Consider the following 21,862-nt stretch of genomic DNA (forward strand, 5'->3'; position numbering starts at 1 on the left):
CGACTGCGGCCCACAGCCTCACTCAAGAGGTTAGGGGGCAAATCTTTTCCCTGAGCAACATGAGCATTTTTTTTCCCTTTTTTAAATTTTAAATTAAAAAAAAAATTTTTTTCCTTTTATACTCATTTTAAAAAGTTTTCTAAATTTCTAGTCTTAATTGTTTTTAAAAGATTTTATTTATTCATTCATGAGAGACAGAGAGAGCGAGGCAGAGACCCAGGCAGAGGGAGAAGCAGGCCCCATGCAGGGAGCCCGACGCAGGACTCGATCCCGGGACTCCACGATCAGGCCCTGGGCCCAAGACAGGCTCTCAACTGCTGAGCCACCCAGGGATCCCACTACTCTTAATTTTCTAACTGAACACACTTCTCATTCCTTCAATTAAAAATGGGGGTATGTCAACTGAATTGAAATTGCCATATTTTGGGGGGGGGGTTCAAATTATAAACTATAAAAAGTGTTAAAGTATCAAGGGCAATACAGGCTAAGTGCTTTGAGCTTCACCTGCAATAAAACATTAAAATATTAGCTGATCCACTTCAAGACAAATACAAAAGGTAGACAGAACAATGATAAATTTTACTTTAATCAAATTAAAGTCAGGAATATAAAGACTCTGGCTCAATTTTTCTTTAATTTCCCAAATATCACTTATTTTCCTACTGTCATAGCTTAATTGTAATAGGCATACTATAATACATTTGTTCCAGAAAAAAAAAATTGATTACAAATAAAAAATGCATCCAAAAATCCTTATACACCATTTAATATACCAAAATGTCAATGCCAAATTTCTGATTTTAATGAAGAAAAGTCTTATCATTAAAGGAACATTGCTTCATTTATACTGTGGACTTTTAAAAGATATCTGAATATGAAAAGTAGTATAATTATTGCTTCCAAAGTTGGCACAATCTATACAAGACAGAACTGAAAGAGGAGCAAACTGCACCGAAGCTGCCACGGGATCCGTCCTTATCCCTTCTGACATTTTGTACAGCTTCACAAAGCTATCGTTTTGTAGTTTTTACCTTGAAAGGGATGTCTTGCCATCTGGATACTTAAATTCTATACATGTTAAGATATATCCTGAGGATATTAGTGTGTTTAAACACAGGAATGTCTTAAATTTTCCATATTAACCAGTACAATAAATGCTAGACAGACGTTACTGTGAAGTTCCGTAGGTATATTACTTTGCCAGACAATACAAAACAATTCGCAATGCAAAACCGAGAGTATTTTAATCATTAAAAAAAAAAAATGCAAAAAAAAGCAACATTTATTTCACCATCCCTGGAACTGGAAAATAGCTATTCTTTTAATTTACAGAATCTAGGGAAGTATTTTAAATGTCAAAATGCACGCGCGGAATGTGGGTTAGCATATAAGCACCAGGAGTCTGAAAAGTTCACAAAAATTCTTTTAAATGTGTAAGGTGCATTTATCCTTGAATTACATTCAGTTTGAGAGAAGAACCAGTACCCCAAAGTTCATTAATATTTAAGAAATAGCTGAACAGCTTCCAAGTTGGTTTACAGCAAAATAAAAATACTGCCTTTAGGTTTTTTTATACAAGTTTTCTAAAATTTAGATTCAAAATTTAAGTGCTGCCTTTTATGGTGAGTAGTTTGATCATTAATTTATGTTCCAGTTTAAGATACTTCATACACCGTAGGTATTTAATGCCCCAACAATAAAACAAAACAAAAACAAAATAAACTAGAGTCATTTAGTGAACATCTCAAATGAACAAAATTTTATGCAGAACTGGGTATGAAGTCATCTGGAGTCAAACAAAATCACTTTTTTAAATGTTATCAGTCCACTCAGTAATGAAGACTTTCCTACATACGTCGTCGTATCTTCAGGCAAAAACTATTACGAAATTAGATGAAGTAACTACAGAATTGTGTTTCTTGGTTTACCATCAAAATGATGGTGATATTAAAGCATGCCTCTTTCCAAACCGCTTGGCCAATGCTGATAACAAGCAGGCAAGGAGACATCTGCCAGCGTTGCCCCACGGCCCCCGCCGCGACTGTCCCCCAGCAGCCGGTCCGGGCGGGGAAGCCAGGCGGCCGCTTCCCGGGGGGGTCCTGGGGGCCGCGCGCTACGCAGGTCTGTAAAATCCAGTTACTCACGCTGCCCACTCAAAACCCAGACTGCGCCAGCCCTGAACACCAGCTACCTCTACAGAGTTCCTTTTTTACTGGGTACGTTAAAAAAAAAAAAAAAAAGAAAAGAAAAACAACAACAAAAAAAACATGTTGTTGTGCTTTTCACACATCTGATACAGGTTTTCATATCATTTACTCTTAGGTTTTTGGGAAGAGAAGAGAAACACTAAGAAAATAGGTATGCCAGAGAGTCAGACTGCAAAATAACGCCGCACACACGCAACTAGCCAAGCATCTTTTTAATTTAAAAGATACTATCATTAAAAGGCAACATACATATATATATATATACATATCTATACATGAACGTATATATATATATACATATAGAAAAGAAAGTCTCCTCCTCAAAATCCTTATTACTCGACGATAGGTTTTCACAGCAACCAGTCTATGTATCAGTATGTTTTTCACCCTCTGTTCAGGTGGCACCGGGTACGCCTCCAGAATAAAGGCCGTCGTTCCTGCAGGCGTCTAACACTCTACTATTATTAGGGAAATGTGCTTAGAAATGGTTCAGTGATTTGCTCATTATGATGACTATTTACAAAGGCATCTATTTACGTCAGCAATAAATAATCCTGATATCAAAAGGGATGATGCTCATGCACACATCGAGATGGCTGCATGCTCCGGGAGTATTTACACGTGGCTTCTCCGTCTCAGCTCTGCCAGGAATAGTGAAAGTGCGTTTCCCTCAGCGTCCCCGGCGTTAGTCTTGCTTCTGGGGGATGCATCCTTCCATTTCGACCACCTCGGGCCATCCTTCGTATTTGTTTGTGTCCTTGTTGTTCTTTATGTGCTGTTGGAATACAGTAATACACACGGTTTAAAAATTTTTTTTTAATTTTTATTTATTTATGATAGTCACACACAGAGAGAGAGAGAGAGGCAGAGACATAGGCAGAGGGAGAAGCGGGCTCCATGCACCGGGAGCCCCATGTGGGATTCGATCCCGGGTCTCCAGGATCGCGCCCTGGGCCAAAGGCAGGCGCTAAACCGCTGCACCACCCAGGGTTCCCAATACACACGGTTTAAAGGAAGAAAACGCTTTATGAACAGTTTGCCTCCTGTCACCGGCTTTGGTGAACTCGCTTCTGCGACACCCGTGGCCGCGAGGAGGCCACACATGTTACGGCGCCAGACAGGCAACGAGAACCCTCGGGCCGGGCAGGCTTCCGAGGAACAGCCCAAAGAACAACACAGCGGTCAGGCCTACATTCGACCGCATTCTGGAATATTTCTAAACTTAGCAGATTATAGAGTCAAAAGCCTGATTGGACTCGTTAGTGACGAACGCTTCCTAAATGGCCCGTGACAGCAGCAAACATATATGCCGGGAACTGTGTCACAGAAGGGAAAAATTTCCCATGCAGAACAGAATCGGACTATTTTTCAGGTTTGATTTTAAAACAGGGCCATGGGCATTCCAAATACCTGATTACCAGGAGCTTCCGAAAAATACGTGAACACACTTAATGGCTGCTTTGTCAAAGGGCCAAATAACCAGGAGAGGAATATACACGCCACACGGTTTCACGCAATTTCCTTTTGTCCGTTAATTGTGAAAGTCTAAGAGAAGACACTAACCTGTTCAAAGGGGCTCTTTGTCTTGATGCCTTTCCCACCACAGAAGACCCAGTTGTCTCTAAAACCAAGGTTAGTAATAGACGTACTCCCCAACTCAGCAATGAGCCGTCGTGCCTCATCGTTGAGTCTTGAAGAGGAAGAAAAAAAATCATCAACACAGAGCACTGTATATTATCTAAGTAATACTGACGCACCAGTAGGTTAACATGCACCATGAGATAAAATGAGAAAATACCAGCTTAAATAAAGAAGAGAACATTAAAAAATACGGAATTTCTTTTCAGAGCACCATTCCTATTTGAGTTCTCTACTGACAAAAGACGTGAAATCGAGCATTTCCTTTTAAGTTTATTCTATCAGGAAACACCTTTTGGATGTCTTTGTCTTACAATGATTCACTTTCATCTACATCCACCAAAAGATAAGGGATGCCGCAGCTAGTAGGTGCCTACCTCGGCGAATACAAGGTCTTAAAGCCACCACTGCCTTCTTCATGACATTAAAAATCACTTTGAATTTCCACTAATCCCTTGGTAAGTTACATTTGAATAAAGGTAGACGCTGGCAGAAATACAGGTGTTTCTAATACTATGTTTTATTTACATGAGCCTTGAGAATAGGTATATAAATTATACTTCAGTAATAACTGTCGAGTGGTTACTTAATAAAAATGAACGGAAACCAGACAGCGGTGAGGTACCTGCCAACGAGGAAGGGCAGTGGCTAAAGTCATGTGGCGAGGAAAGAGCTAATGAAAAATGGCATGAAGACATTTTGTGGGGACGCCTGGGGGGCTCAGCGGTTGAGCACCTGCCGTTGGCTCAGGTCATGACCCCGGGGTCCTGGGATCGAGTCCCGCATCGGGCTCCCTGCATGGAGCCTGCTTCTCCCTCTGCCTGTGTCTCTGCCTCTCTCTCTGTGTCTCTCATGAATCAATCAATAAAATTTTAAAAAGAAAAAAAAAAGAAATCTGCGTCGGTTATTATCCTAATGCAAGTATTCTCAATCTCCCCTCTGTGTCACTCACAAAAGAGAAGTTCAGCAGATACATGCTAGATGGAGAGGGGGGAAAAAAAAGGCAGTAAATCCTATGTATCTCCCAAAAGACGGCAGTTACAGGTCACTTAGGTTTATTCTGCTAAAATCTGAGGCAAGGTAAGTTTTATATTTGCAAACAGCTGGGGGATCGTTAAATGCAAACAGCACGAGGGTCGGCGAGGCAGGCGCTCCTTATCTGAGACAGCTCACGCTAACGTCAGTCTGCCCCCTTCCTCGTGAAAGAAAGAAATGCTACACGTAAGAGTTCTCATTTAAGCAACTTAAAGATGAACAGAATAATTTATATTTAAAAAAAAAAAAACTTCATAAAGCAAGAAAGAACAGGCTACGTGGTAGACTTCCACAATTCATGCGAATCACATCCACAGGCAGTGGAGCTGCTTTTGAAAAATCTTTTAATTTTAATTCCAGTACAGATACCATACAGTGTTCTAGTAGTTTCGGGTGTAGATATAGTGATTAACACTCCCTACGCCCCCCGCCCCCCCGCGCCTCCTCCATCCTCATCGTCCAGCTCCCCATGGAGCCGCCCCTCTGGTGACCAGTGGCTTGTTCTCTATAGTGAAGACTCTGTTTCTTGGTGTCTCTGTCTCACCCCTTCCTGCGTGTGTTTCCTAAATTCCACCTGAGTGAGATCATACAGCACTTGTCGCCTCGACTGACTTAGCACTGTACTCTCTAGCTCCACCGACGTCGTTGCAAATGGCCAGATTTCATTCTTTTTTTCTGGCTGAGCACTATTCCAGCGCGTGCGTGTGCACACACAGATACACCACCTCTTCTTTATCCGTCCATCGCCGGATGGACACGCGGGCGGCCTCCGTGGCTTGGCTATTGCAAATAGTGCCGCAGTTATAACCACAGGGGTGCGCGTGCCCCTTTGAATTAGCATTTCTGTGTTTTTGAGGGTAAGCACCCGGTCGCGGAGCTGCTGTAACCCCAGCCGGGCGCTGCTGTCCTCCTGGACCAAACTCCCTAGGATCGCTGAGAAAACCAGCTCCAACCCTAGAACACTTAGACCTGACTCAGACTCAAGTCTATATAAAGTGATGCACTTATGACCTGGTGAAATAAAAAGAAACAAAATGGTTGTGCAAAAGGACCCTTGCAGTCCTGGCCTCTGAAGATTCTGAGTCCCCCGAGAGTCCCGTGTACCCGCTTCCCGCGCTCTCCCCGCAGTCGGGGGCAGGGTTTCCCCGCGCCGCGCTCACACGCAGTAGCCACCACTCTGCACCTGTCGGCTCACTCGGTAAGCGACCTGGGTGTGAGAGGGACACCCCTGAACGCGCTGCCTGGCCCGACTTGTTGTTTCCAAACGGTGTTTGCACGTCGAGGATCTGGAAGGTGGTCAAATCCCAGTCTTCAGTTGATCCAAATGTTCTGTTTCCTGGATACGTTCTTACAATATTTTATTTGCATCATCAACACTACCAGGTGAGTCACGCTGCTATCAGGGGAGTAAAGCCAAAGCGCCATCCAGGTGGGCGGCAGGGTCACCAGGCAGCAGGCCGAGGCTCTGCGGCTCCGAGGGGAGGGGAGCAGGGCTGCAGGCTGCGTGCGTCCCGAAGTCCTAGCGAACCGTCAGACCTGGGGTGGTGTGGGGCACCCCGCCTCCTGGCCCTAGGTGCATCTCACTACAGTTTTATAACAAGACAAGTTTCTCAACACTTTCTACAGTTGTCTGCTCCGCTTATGTAGAATTTGGAGGATTTCATTATTCCTTTTCGACATCGTTAAGTAAAAAAACGATTTGCTTCAAAAAGAGGTTTAGAATCATGCAACGCGGCCAGTACTTTCAATATTTTCATCATTCAATACACATTCGATATCAAAATATCCTCCTTTCTTTAAAAGCCAGTGTAACTAATGTACACAGGGTATAAATTCTAAAGACACAAGCTTTTATTCTACATAGGAGCACGTTAAGTTTGTTACATATACTTTAATCTCTATTAACGGTCTTAACTAGCTGAGATGCTGGGGCGCCTGGGTGGCTTAGTTAGTTAAATGTCCGACTCTTGATTTCAGCTCAGGTCGGCCCTCGGGCTCCACACTGGGCCGTGCAGCCTGCTTAAGACTCTCTCACTCCCTCTGCCCATCACCCCCGCCTTGTGTGCACTCGCTCACTCTCAAATAAATAAATAAATAAACAAATAAATAAAATGCTATTTATAAACTAGCTGAGACGATAAAAATTTCTATGGAATAAATTCTTTTAGCTAAGAATTTTCTTTAAAACGAATCAAAAATTATCCTGTGACAAACAAGAAAGCAGACAGGGACCAAGTCTTCCTAGAAGAGATTCTACAACTGCACGGAGGCCATCTGCAGCAGCGACGGGGGACGTGGGAGCGGGAGGGGGGTGGGGGGCGAGTCAGAGATCTGCCTCCATCTTTGCGGCGGAAGGTGCAGCATCTGAGAGCCCCACCGCCACGCCACCACGACGGGCCGATGCTCCCTTTCTTGAAAGCCAACACGGGAGGATTAATAGTCTGATTAACAGGGGAGGACCGCTTGGGGAGTAGAAGCAGAGGTGTCAACAGCTTTGGAAGGAAACTGCCTTATTAATTACTCCAGGACACTGAAGAATAAGCAACGCTAGGCACAGGTGACCATGTAGCCTAGACCTTAACGAGAGCACATTACAGATAGTTCAGGTTAGAAACTGAGAATAGGACTCTTAAAAAACAACCCAAAACCCCTAATAAGTCTCACTATGCAATTGCTAACGACCCCAGGAAAGAGGAGGATAGGTTCTGAACCAGCGCTGCTGGAGGAGTGCTCTGTGTCGGGCTCCAACTGAGAAAAGTGTCCAAAGATCTACAGCAAATCAGATTACTCGCGAGGAAACTCTGACTACTACTACCGGCGGGGCTCAGGGTAACACGAGACTCCCTAAAACTAGTACAGGCCACACAGGGAACTTTCGCTGCTACGCGGAAACGGCGAAGGGAGCCGCTGTTTCACAAGGACGGTCTGAGATCAGAGCACGCCTGCCTTTTCCAGGGAGGCAAACACTCTGATGGACATAAAAAGGGAAGAGTAGCTCAGGAACGTCCACACAACCGCTTGCAAGTAAACCGAAGCCTCCGGGCCCACACACATCACACAGTGAAATTCTAAGGAACTCTAGTAAAATCTTCAAGGTGGTGTCTGCTAGTTTAGAAACATGGAAAATGAAGAGGATGCTAAGTCATTAAACGGAATAGTCCACGCTCCAAAAACGTCAAGGAAATTTTTAGAAACGTTGGGTCGATAAAGCTACCTCCAGTTCTCAGCGAATTCTAGAACGGATCACACCACGGAGATCCTGTGAACAACAACGACCACCACGGGTGGGAGGAGGAAAAGAGGAGGAAAGGGAGGGAGTAGTGAGAAGGAGGGAGGAATGAATCACGCCACGTTGCGGTCATGTCAGCTACTTCAGCATCTGGAGAGGTCTGCGGGCAGGACATCGGGGCACTGCAATTAGCAGAGCCCATGGATTTCTCTTTTTTTTTTTTTTAATAAATTAATTTTTTATTGGTGTTCAATTTACCAACATACAGAATAACACCCAGTAGAGCCCATGGACTTCAAGTGAGCATCTGAGAGTCTCAGAAAACAGCCTCCATGAATAAAATAATGCCACCGCAGCTGGACGGCATGCCTATCAGGGAACGTTGGCAGCTGTTTAAAAAAACAGTTTCCGTAGTTGATTAATAGAGGACTCCCTTGGAAGAGGCTCCTGGTGAGGGTGGCACGCTGCCCCGGGGGAACATTTTTATCAATGACTTCGATTTGGACACAAGAGAGACTTTGGAGACACTACAAAGCCTGGATCATGGAAATCTTGTAGGACGAATGTCAGAATCATGACCTAATGGGCCCAAATCAGCAAAATTAAATTTAACGAGGATAACAAGGATAAATGACTATAAAGTCCTTCATTTAGATTAGACAAAATCAAGTCCTGAAAGAGGAGGAAGACCTGACTTGGCAGTAGTTAAAAACAAAAGGGGGGGGGGGGGAAGAAAAAAAAAAAGTCTGAGATCAAACGCAACGATCTGAGAATCTAACTCAACCAAAAATTCAAGAGCCAAAAACGTGATGTCACCTTTTAAAGAAAACTAATACAATACCAGTCTGTATAAATGTCTAGAGAAGCGTGTCTCCAGGCTGCCTAAGAGCTCGCGTCCGCACTGCACCGTGACGTGGCCAGGCCGCCTCGGGAGCCCTGCGGGCCACTGGGCACTCACGTTAGGAGCCGACGGTCAGCCAGGGAAGCAGGGGCCAAGAGGTGCGGCCGGGAGGGTGCGCGCGCGCACCCACAAGCTGACCGCCGCCGAGGGTGACGGAGCCCTGCGTACTGGCAGGGAGGGGGAAAGAAGGAGAAATGCTACTTCTTAGTTCCAAACACGTCGAGCATCACCTGTCCCGGGGAGCGGATCCATGGTTCCCGCTAAGACGATGAGGCCTGGCAGGTGGCGGGGTGGGGGACCAGCGGAGAACAGGGGGTTCACCTGAGGATGGCTCTGGCCCTGTGCCGTGTCACCCGGAGAAACGGCGAGCCACTGGCGCCCTGCGAGGTGGCACATATGCGACACTCCGTGCACTTCTGCCCCCGGCAGGCGTCCGGGATGCCTCACCTGGGGCCACCCACCCTCCCACCTGTCCGCAGCCCGAGGCGACCCGCCCACCGTGCTGTGACCAGAGGCAGGACACTGGAGCAAGGCGGCCGGCTCGCTCGGTGATCATCCTCCCGCCTTGGGGGAACGACAACCAACTTCCTTAGCAGGCTCTGGCTGGAAGGGAGGCACCGTCGGACACCTGCCCTCTCCAATACGTAGGTTCTCTTCAATACAGTTTGTGGTTTTGTTTCTAGAACAGGTTTCCAGGGGCACCTGGGCGGCACAGCTGGTAAGCATCAGACTCCTGACTTCAGCTCAGATCCTGAGATCCTGAGATACTCGTCGGGCTCCACACTCCACGGGGAGTCTCTTCTCTCCTCCTCCCTCTCCCTCTGGCCCTCCCCCTGCGTGCTTGCTCGCTCACTCTCAAATAACTATATTTCAAAAATAATACATTAAAATGGGCTTCCTTGTTAAGGTCAAGAAGTCCTGGAATAAACAAAGGTAAAGAGGTTTCCCAAGGACCAAACTTCAGGGCCGTGCGCTGTGAATCCCCGGAAGAGGCGAAACGCAAAGTGCCGTCTCCAAACTTCTTCACCCAGCACAGGCCCGGAGGACTGGCATCCCCCAGAACACACGGAGACCAATCCCAGACACGCGCTGAGGGTCAGAGCACAGCCAAGGGGCTCACTGCAGGCAGCAGTGACCGGGACCAGACCGAGTAACTCCGGGGAGCCCATACCAGCTCCCTGTCAAGGAGAAAGCAGGCGCATGCGTTTCGTATTCTAAACTCTCCTGGGTGTAAGTGGGAGAACAAACCACTCCTTAGGAGGTGAGCAGCCTTATGTAAAGAAACCCCCAATGCATCAGTCGCAGCAGAGCTTCTGTTCCCCTATAAGCCTACGTCTCCCGCAGCTGAGGCGTCCTTTCAAACGTTCCACGACCAGATACCTGCCAAGGTGTACGCTTATATTTTGTCACATTTGATAGATGCCGATGGCCGTTTATAATGACCGTTTGTCCATTTTGTATAAAGGATATGACACAATTTATTTCACGAGTGTTTAGATGAAGGAAGCATTCGACATACAAATCTGTGTGCCCCAAACTGAAAAATGCAGACAACTGAATTCGTTTTAAATGCACAGAAATTGAAACACATACTGACCAAGTGTAAAGACGTCGAAGTTTGGGGTTTCTATTTTGCCTTACAGGTTGGACATCTTCTGAAGCTACTTTTGGTATATGTGATGGGCACTAACACACAGCAGTTAAAGGATAAACATCTTGCCTTAGTTCTTAGATTTGGTCACAATCTATTATTAGAAGAAGGGAAACAAGGGTGAAGCCAAGAAGGTATAATAATGAAACAACATGATGCAAAAAAGAGGTCCTGTGTGTCTATTCAGAAAAGCAGGGTGCTTTAAAATTTTAAAACCTCAAATTATACATGTAATATCCTATTCTATCAGCAAAAGCAAATAGCAAGTTACTTGTTTTTTTGAAAATGAAAGCCTAATTACCCTGTTTAGTTCTACCCAGCTAAACGGCAATGGAGGCCTTTGCCAGTCTTATTTAACCCCCAATCTGTGGATTCAACACATCCTTAGCTGAACCAGGTAAAATGCATGTCAAAGAAAATACTTCACTTTAAAACATTTACAAAATAGCACTGTTTTCTTAGTGCAAATCTGCAATAAGGTAGTTACACATTAAATATGTGTGGGAAAAAAATCAATAAATAGAAAGACATGCCATATTCCTAGGTAGAACTTCAAGCCTTTTCAATTAAAATCTGTAGAGAATGCTTTCATTCTTGATAAAAGTATCAAACGTTTCATCTGGATAAAATATCATAGAAAGGATTTGAGAAACACTACAAAGGGGGTCTTAGCCACCCCAGAAAGACAGTAAACTTAATTTTTATAAAATACTTATAAAAAATTGTAATAGTGTCTTGTTGGGGCAGGAAAAAAATCGATGAATGGAACAAAACTTCTAAAAACAAAGTCAAATATACTTAAAAATTGGCATTATAAATCACTGAAGAAAAAATGAATGTATTTTTTAAAATACATGAAAACAGTAAAATCACTGGAAGAGTAAAATCAACTAAGTATTCAATTTGGAGATGAGAAAATACTTCTCAGGTACAGAAGTAGAAAAAACTAAAATGAAATACATAAATAAGAATTAGTCTAAACTTGTAAAAGTCAAAAAGCACCAGAAATTAACAAAAATAAATGCAAAATAAGGTATTTTTACGTGAGAAATGATTAATATCCTTAACAAACCAAGGGCCCTTCCTTACACATTGTCTGTCCTCTGTTGAGTCAACCTAGGAGTCAACCTAAATGGTCAAAAGACACTTTACAAGAGAAAGAGCCAAGAACACTTGTGAAAAGAAATGCAATCTCACCAGTAACCAAACAAAGGCACATTAATAAAATCCCTTTCCAAAATCTTTAGAATTAGTAAACTTCTTAACAACAGTCAGCGTCCTGGAACTTCTGAGAGTCATGTTAAATTGGTACAAACTTAAAAAATCCTTTTTAAAAAAACATACACATCCTTTAATTAAAATAAAATTGTCCTAAGGAAACAGAGACGATTGTTCAAAAACTTTTAAGACAGTACATTTTTGCTAAGTATGAAAATTTGGAAATAGCCTGAGGGTCCAGCAGTAGGTATTAAGTAAATTTTAAATTATGACACATGTTTGAGAACTATACGAGGCAGACATGAACAATTTTGTTATGAAAACTATTTATTGTTATGGGAAAATATTCACCACATAAATAAGTAAAAGAAACGCTATAAATACTAGTATTCCAAATGTTTAAGATGAAGAAAATACGTGTATTAAGAAAACCGGAGATGGAAACCAAATTATCAATGATTATCACTGAGTAGATGAACTATAACTGGTCGTCTTCTTTGTGCTTTTCTCTATTTTCCAAATTTTACAACATAGACAATTTGAAGAAAAAAAGTTTTAAATTACCGTGTATTAAATATTATGAACAACATATCACTTATTCTTTCACAGTTAACTCCACTTCTAGGAACTTACCTACCCTAAGGACATAAGCAAAAGTGCTAAAACATCCATGGAAAAGGCTGTTTATCGAAATGTTATTTATAATACAAAACATGCGGCAATAATAGGGAACTGTTAAATAATGGGGGGGGGCATACGGTCAACTGTTGGTGGGCCATGAAAAATGCTACTGAAGAATAGCAATGTCAGAGAAAACAAGGTTGTTAAAAACTGAAGAGTATAACAAACTTTAGGTACGTGGCTCTAATTTTATGACAAGAGATGTATGATAACTAGAAGGAAGCAAATTAAAAAAATTTTAATAGTGTGTATCTGGAATGTGATTACTTGGCTCTATTTTATAAATTTTTTCATTGAAAGTGAATTGCTTTTATAATTAATCATAGTTCCAAGAATAATACAAACTTTTAAGTTTACGTACTTGGTCGCTCCATCATCATATGTTCCCATTAAGACTATTGTTCCATCTTGTATGGACTTGAGAAACTCAATAAACGGGGCCACATCTGGAAAAAAAGAAAGGATTGATGGGTTTGGGGATAACTAAATAGCTGTCATGATAATTTTTTACAGGTTCATATTAATGAAAATAGAAAGTATTTGCAAATCAGTAATGATTTACTGATCAGTAATCAGTAAAAGGAGACAAATCTTATAAATAGGTCAAGAATGAAGTTTGTCCCTTACTAGGATCCCATCATCAACTTAGAACTTCCCAATCCTTTCATCCTACGTGTCTTTTGTCCTGATACTACAGGGGCTAAGGGAAAAAACCATAGCAAAGCTGTATTAAAAGTAGGACTTAATGATGTGAAGAATGAAACTTGACAGGGATGGGGAAGGGGGCAGAAGAAAGGCTCACGGAGTCTCTGAGGGGATGTAAAATTGTTTGTGTGGGTACTTATCTAAGAGGAGGAGACAGAGCCTTTAATTCATAAAAGGTTCTGTAAATTCTTAAAAAGTTAAATATATACACGCGCGCACACACACACACACGTATACACTCTGATTTAAGGGATCCGGCGGGCACGTCTAATCACTGTAACCTGGGGGAAGGAATGGAGGTTCTTCTCTAATTACGGCAAACCCGGCTCTGTGCGCTTCACCTGGTGAACCAAGACGCACAGGAGCTGACAAGAGACCACTGCGGGGACTACGGGCTGGCACTGCCAGAGGCACGCACGTGCCACCCATTATTTGACGTCTCGGAGTCTGACATCAGGTCTGCCTGTAGTCCCCACATCTAACCACTGCAGAGCTGGATCACTTCGAATTTACTCAGGTTCTTTCCACAGCAAAAATTCCAAAGCTGTCCCCAACTGAATTCTGTTTTACGCAAATAGCACTTCCAATTCTGAGAAAAACGCAACAGAGCAGCTAATGAGTCTCCTCCTTCCCAACGCAAAGAGGGACGTCAGCTGCAACGCTCTTCACTGGAGGAGACTTTTGGCCTAATTAATCAACCGGTGATGAGGCAACAGAGCTTCTGGTCACGTGGCTGATTTCCACAAGGGTCGTGCGAGAGTATTTCCACGTAACAGGTGCTGGGAGGGCCGCCGACGCCGCTACAGTCTCAGGGCGACGGCAGCATTTAAGTTTACGCTGTCTGACCGCCAGGAGAAGTCCTCCGAGCCTCAGGTGAAAACTAAATAAAACACTGCATCTCATTACAAGCTGAAGAAATATTAGAAAAGCTGAATGGTCTGAAAACTTGGGCAGCCCGGGTGGCTCAGCGGTTTAGTGCCGCCTTCCGCCCAGGGCCTGATCCCGGAGACCCCGGATCGAGTCCCACGTCGGGCTCACTGCATGGAGCCTGCTTCTGCCTGTCTCTCTGTATCTCTCATGAATAACTTAATAAAATCTTAAAAAAAAAGAGGAATATAAAAAGAAAAATGAATGGTCTGAAAACTTGACAAAAATTTCAAGAACAGCAGCTATTGGCTTCCAGGAACTATATAAAGGGGATGGAAATGGGGAGGTGCAGGGGACAGCCTCATGCTGATAAATATCCCCAACTGGCAACTGAGAAAAGAATCCAAAGATAAATCAGTGTTGGCCTTGCTCAGATTTGAGGAAGGAATTTTTTCCAGACACACTCTTGTTTAAGATGCTAGGTCCTTGTTTCTGTCTGTGGGCGACGGACTCACATCTGTTCCTCCAGGAACATCACATGAGGAAGAGACCTGCGAATTGCATTAAGTGCCCCAAACTATAAAGAAAACTCCTTCTCTCAAATATTCATGTATTTTAATATTAATCCTAGTTATATTTTACTTTTGAGATGAACAAATCATATGCAAAAAAATCATTTAAGTTAAAAATGCTTAAATGGCTTACATCCTTCTCCAAATGACTTATTTATTTTTATTTATTTATTTATTTATTTATTTTTTTTACAAAATTTCAGTTAATGACTTAAAGGATCCAAGGCTTTCAATTAGTTGTCCTGCAGAAAACAGGACTTGGATTTTTAAGATCTCAATTTTGATATTATTGCTCTTAATTACACACAAAATTTCTACAATAAAGCAAAGCACATGCAATATGACCAATGACTTAAATATAGCTGGATGTTCAGTGGAAAAGAGAAAATGAACTAACACAAATACACTATCGATCTCTCATTAATGGGCCACATTATATTGAAGAGGCTTAAAAAGTAAGTTGGCGCTGGCAACAGAACAGTTATGAGTTATTCACACTTACCTCCTCCCCACATGTCAAAATATTTGGTGTCCAATACTTCTCCTGTTTTTCCTGAAAGGGATGGAATTCATGTCAGAATATGCAATTGAAATATACAGCGTATATGACAAGTGATCTTATCCAATGATGGATGTAGATCCCTTAGCAGAGAATTATTTTAAGACTTAAAATCTGAATTGTATAAAATCTAAAATATATTTCTAAGAGTAATTTTTAGAAAAATTAAAATTTTTGACTTTCTCACGAATCTTTGAATCTTAAAACTGAGTGTAGACCACTCAAATTCAGTTAGGTTTCATCCTTTCATGTTACCACGTTTTCTAATTTAAGAATTACCAAAAAACATAAACGAACTAGGGGTGGTAGAAGGGGAGGAGGGCGGGGGGGGGAGTGAATGGGTGACGGGCACTGGGTGTTATTCTGTATGTTAGTAAATTGAACACCAATAAAAACTAAATTAAAAATAAAAATAAAAAAAAAAAAAAAGAATTACCAAAAAACACGTAAACCTTTTACAGAAAGATGAACTGATCTTTTTTTTTTGAATTGATCTTTTAAAATGTTTTCACTTACTTCTCTTTTAAAATGTATTTTTTTTTGCTATCAATTAGAAAAATATGTAAAGAACCTTTTACTTAAGAAAACAAAGAAAGCAAAAATGCAGAAGCTTATTTTTTGTTGTGAAAGAAATAAAACACATTTTCCTACACTGTGAACTGGGTAAGGTGGCTGTGGTCCCTAATCGCACTATACAGCCTTACAGGGTTATTGTACCAGGAGGAAAAGACAAGCATGCATGCAGTTAGGCCTTATTTCACGGGTTCATATGTTCAGATTTGATTCTGCAAGAATACTTGAGACCTTCAGGATTTGATAAACTTATTTTCACTAATGAACTTGGGTGACAAATGCAGACGATACTGAAAAGTTACAATTAATTCTTATCCTTTAATCCTCTCCCTACTCCTTTCATAGTCTATCACCCTTTGTCATTTACACACCCTTATGTCATTCTATCTTTCTATTGTTAGACTAACATCTTCAGAATTCATCAATTTAATGTTAGGCTGGTTTTATCCTCACGACCTCATGGGAAACTCTCCACACACTACACACGTGGGAGGCTTTCAAGAAAGGATGCTATAATATGTAGACACCCAAGTTTCCACCTCCAGTTAGTTTTTAGGAGGATGTGAAGAAGTTGGACAGAGGGCTTTAGTGTCAAGCATAGCACTTTCTGACCTGATCCCTTGATATCAGAGTGCATTTTACTTTGGGCCACATGAGTATCCACTGACCACATCTGTAAGCTAAAATAATTATTCTTACCATTTACCAAGGCAACATTGATCCCTCTTCCAACATTATTCTTAACTCCACTCATTAAACTGAAAGGGAAAAGTCAAGACAAATTTAGAATTAGATTTTGTGCATATACATGTATCAGACCAATAAAGCTATGCCCCCCCCCCCAAAAAAAAGTTGGGAATATTATATATACACACGATTGTTTAAGAACTGCAGTGGAGATTAAAAGATTTGTACCACATCACAGAAGACAGTCTACTATTAAATAACTTTAAAGCAATGTCCTTAAGTAAGATTTCACAAATCAATATATTTAAAAACATCAGGGCCCAAACGTCAGACTATTTTTAGCTACTCCTCTGTGTCAGGTTATAAAATACCATTTTAGAAAATCCGTAAAACATGTAGACATTATGCACATATACCGTCTGCACTGTTCTCAAAGGATCAAACAACTGATCATCTCTTTTACTTTCTGTGATATCCATCTGACATGAAACAGAAGTGAGACGCTCTTATAATCTGAAAGCAAGAAACGTCTCACCTACTTCACCTGTGAACATTCTCTCAGTGATTATCAATGTAAAATTCCTCTATACTCAGAAAAAGGAATCTTGTATTCATTTAATTGCTGCATCTAAGCACCATCACTTGTACTGTTACACCTGAGGTAATCACCATCCAGTGGCAGCTTACAGACCACTATGATTCTGTGAAATAGAAGGTATGAGGGGAATATTTGCTTCTTTCGGTTCAGTTTGTTGAACCAGAATTGAAGGTACCTGCAATTCTAAAAATGCAAGGTCAGTAAAGTTCTTCTATAAAGAGTCAGATGAATGAATAACATCAAGAGCAACCACCAAAGAAAGCTATACACGAAATACACTCAAAAAACAATATGAATAAATCAAAAAAGAATTTTTTTTCTTTAAAGATTTATTTGAAAGAGAGAGAATGAGTCAGGGGGAAAAGGGGAAGGGCAGAGGGAGAGGGAGAAGCAGACTCCATACCGAGTGGGGAGCAGGATGAGGGACTCAAAACAAGAACCCCGAGATCATGGCCTGAGCCAAAGTCAGATGTTTTAATGGACTGAGCCACCCAGGTATCCTCAAAAATAAATTGTTAAAAATGTTCATGAACTCACAGATGCCAGTAAAAGAAAACGGGGGGGAAAAACAAAAACAGAAAGAACAAAAAATAATAAAACGGCAGGCTTAAGCCCTACCATATCAATAATTACAACAAATGTAAATAGTGTAAACATATCAAATAAAGACAGAAATTGACACAGTGGATTAAAATATGACCCAACTATGTGGTGTCTACAAGACATTCTTTCTTTTATTGAGGATATTAACATATAGGTACACTAAAGTGTATCTTTAATCACAAAATCTGTATATATTTAAGTGTATATTTGATAGACATTGTGAAACAATCACAAACTAATTAACACATTAGTTACTTATATTGTGTGTTTTTATAGTAAGAGCATTAAGAGCTACCCTCTTAGCAAGTTTCAAGTATATAATAAAGTACTGTAATACAGTCAAATCATCACATATTAGATTTCAAGAATATAATCATCTTGTGTAACTAATATTTAGCACCCAGTCACCTGTATCTTCTCCATCTACTCCTCCCCTAAGCCCCTGGGACCCACTGTTCTACTCTCTGTTTCTATGAATTTGAATATATAAGATTCCACATAAGTGAAATCATGTAGTATTTGTTTTTCTACAGGTGGCTTATTTCACTTGGCCTAACACCTTCCAGGTTCACCCATGTTGTCCAGATGGCAGTCTCCTTTTAGTTGGCTCAATCATATCCCACTGCACATATATATACACATATACCACGTTTTCTTTATCCATTCATCCACTGATGGACATTTAAATTGTTTCCATCTTATCTACTGTGAATAATGCTACAATATACATGGGAGTAGATAGTTCTATAAGATCCTGGTTTTAATTCCTTTGGATATACACCCAGAAGTGGGATTACTGGATACGATAGTTTTATTTCTCATTTTTTGAATAAACTCCACACTGTTTTTCATAACGGCTGTATCAATTTATAGGCCCACCAACAGTGTATAAGGGCTCCCTTGTCTCCACATCTTCAACACTTGTTCTCTTTCATCTCTCTGAACACTGCCATTCTACCAGGTGTGATGTGAGGGGATTATCTTATGGTGGCTTTGATTTGCATTTCTCCAGTGATTAATGACATTGAGAACCTCTTCATATACCTGTTGGTCATTTGTATTTCTCTTTTGAGAAATGTCTGTTTAGGCTTTCTTCTCATTTTTTAGTCAGGTTATTTTATTTTATATTTTTTTTGCTAGAGTTGAAGGAGGTTCCTTATCTATTCTGGATATTAATCTATCACATACATGGTTTGCAAAATTTTTTCCCCATTCAGTAGGTTGACTTTCCATTCTCTTGATTGTTTCCTTTCCTGTGCAAAAGCTTTCTAGTTTGATGTAATTCCATTTGTCTACTTTTACTTTTGTTGTCTTGGTTTTGGTGTCTTATCCAAAAAACCCATTGCCCAGACCAATGTCACAAAGATTTTTTCCCTAGATTTTCTTGTGGTTTTATGGTTTCAGGTCAAGAAACTCACTTTAAATATGATGATATAGGTAGGTGAAAAGTAAAAGAGTAGAAAGAGACAAATCCTATAAACAATCAGAAGAACACAGGATTACTACTCAATAATAAAGAAACAATCCAATTTAAAAATGGGCAGGATTTGAATAGACATTTCTCTGAAGAAGATACACAAATAGCCAATAAGCAAATGAAAAGATGTTAAATATTATTAACCATCAGTGAAATGCAAATTAAAACCACAATGAGATACCACTCAACACCCACTAGGATGGTTGTCACCAATAAGTCAAATAACAAGTGTTACGTGGAAAAACTGGAACCCTCATACACTGCTGTTGAAAGATAAATTGATGCAGCCACTTCAGAAAATAATCCGGCAGCTCCTCAGGTAGCTATACACAGAATTACTATATGAACCCAAATCCACCCCTAAGTATGTATACAAGAAAAATAAAAACATGTCCATACAAAACCTATACACAAGTGTTTATAGGAACATTATTCATAATAGCCAAAAAGTGGAAACAAACCAAATGTCCATCAACTGACGAGTAAATAAACAAAATGGGATCTATCTCAATGGAGGATTACTCTGTCAGGAAAAGGAATGAAGTACTGATACATGCTACACGGATGAACTTTGAAAACACTATACTAAGTGAAGAAGCTGATGACAGAAGAACCCCTACATACTACATAACACCTTATATATAATATGTCCAAAATAGGCAAACGTCTAGAGAAAGTAAAATAGTGGTTACTTTGGGCTGGTTGGGTGGGAGGGGCAGGGGAGAAGGGAGTGGAATGGGATGGGAATGGGGTAGTAGGGTAACAGCTAAAGGACACAATTTCCTTTTGAGATCTAAAAATGTTCCACAACTGACTGTAGAGATGGTTGCACATATTTGTGGACATACTAAAAACCACTGACTGTATATGGTAAATGAGTGAACTGTATGGCATGTGAATTAGATCTCAATAAAGCTGTTTAAACAAAAAGAAGTAGGAGGGGCTATATTAACACCAATTAAATAGACTTCAGAGCAAAGAAAGTTACAAGAGGGAGATTACATAATAATGATCAAAGGGTCACTTCAGCAAGATGGAGTAAACCCAAATGTGTGCAGATCAAGTAACTGAAGTACAAACCATGTGAATCAAAACCAGATAGAACTGACAGGAGAAACAGACGAATGTACGATCACAGCTGGTTATGTCAACAGCCCCCTCTCAACAACTGATAGACAGAAAATTACCAAATGTACAAAAGAACTCAACAACCATAATAAACAACAAGGTCTAACTGACATTTAAAAAACATTCCACCCAACAACTGCAGAATACACATCCTTTTCAAGTGTCCATGGAGCATACACTAAGGGCAGACCATGTCATGAGGTATGATAATAAACCTCAACCTTTTTAAAAGAATTGAAATCACACCAAGTATATTATTCTCCAACCACAATGAAATCAGTAACAGAAGGATAATAGGAAAATCTCCAAACACTTGGAAACCAAACAATATACTTCTCAATAATCCATGGGTCAAAGAGGAAATCAGAAGGGAAATTTAAAAACACACTGAAATGAACAAAAATACAACTGATTAAAATGTATGAGGCACAGCTAAAAGAGTACCGAGAGAGGAATTTATAGCATTAAGTACTTAAGTTAAAAAATAAACTTAAAAAAATGCCATAACCTTAAAGTAAGCAGAAGGAAAGAAAAACAGAAATCAATTAAACAAAAAGCTGGCTCTTTAAAAAGGTCAGTAAAATCAACAAACCTTTAGTAAGACTGACAGAGATAAAAGAGAAGACACAAATCACCAATATCAAGAGTGAAATGGGTTATCACTATAGACCCTACAGACATCAAAAAGATAAAGGAATATTATGAACAATTTACACATGTAGATTTGATAACTGATTAATTAGACCAATTCCTCAAGAAGTACAAACTAACACGACTCATCCATTATGGAACAGATCATTTAGGTAGTCCTGTAACTACTAAAGATACTGAATTCATAGTTTATAAACTTACCTCACCAGAAAATCTCCAAGCCTAGACAGTTTCACTGGAGATGCCTACCAAATGTTTAAAAAAAGAAATAACAGTACTTCTACACAAACTCTTTCAGAAGACAAAATACCTCCAACTTTATTTTATAAAGTCAATATTATAAAAATACAAAAACCAGAATTAAGGCTTCACGAGAAAACTACAAACCAATAGGCCTCATCAGTGTACAGTCAAAAATCATCCTGAACAAAACATTAGTAAATAGAATTCAGCATTATATTAAAAGAAAGTCATAAACCATGACCGAGTCAGGTTTAGCCTACAGACACATGGTTGTTTTAATATTTGAACAGTTACTGTAATCCACTGTATTAACAGGTTTAAGAAAAATCACATGATCATCTCAATACAGAACATCCGTTTGACAAAATTCAACGCGCATGATGAAAAGTCTCAGGAAACTAGTAATAGAGAATTTCCTCAACTTGATGAAGAACATCTACAAAAATCTACACCTAACATCCTACTGGATGGTGAAGGAAAACACTTTCCCCATAAGATCAGGAACAAGTCAAGGGCGTCCATTCTCATCATTACTATTCAACACAGTATTGGACATCCTAGCCAACACGGTAAGGTAAGAGAAGGAAATAAAGGAACAAAAATTGGAAAGGAAAAAATAAAGCTGTCTTTATCTGCAGA

At 40.5% G+C, this 21,862-nt stretch overlaps 1 protein-coding gene across 1 annotated transcript in view; it reads right to left on the minus strand.

Annotated features, from left to right (window-relative positions):
• Nucleotides 1–567: 567 nt before the first annotated feature.
• The window catches only part of FAM3C (FAM3 metabolism regulating signaling molecule C), a 52,833-nt gene continuing 31,538 nt past the window's right edge, over nt 568–21,862 (minus strand). The window contains exons 6-10 of the mRNA XM_038557485.1: nt 16,536–16,594; nt 15,207–15,257; nt 12,922–13,006; nt 3,771–3,897; nt 568–2,982 (exon numbers count right to left, since the gene is read on the minus strand). Coding sequence (XP_038413413.1) covers nt 2,893–2,982; nt 3,771–3,897; nt 12,922–13,006; nt 15,207–15,257; nt 16,536–16,594 — 412 coding nt within the window. The 3' untranslated portion in view covers nt 568–2,892. The remainder of the gene's footprint in view (nt 2,983–3,770; nt 3,898–12,921; nt 13,007–15,206; nt 15,258–16,535; nt 16,595–21,862) is intronic.

This window comes from Canis lupus, chromosome 14 (genome assembly GCF_011100685.1).
Source record: "Canis lupus familiaris isolate Mischka breed German Shepherd chromosome 14, alternate assembly UU_Cfam_GSD_1.0, whole genome shotgun sequence".
NCBI classification, from domain to species: domain Eukaryota; kingdom Metazoa; phylum Chordata; class Mammalia; order Carnivora; family Canidae; genus Canis; species Canis lupus.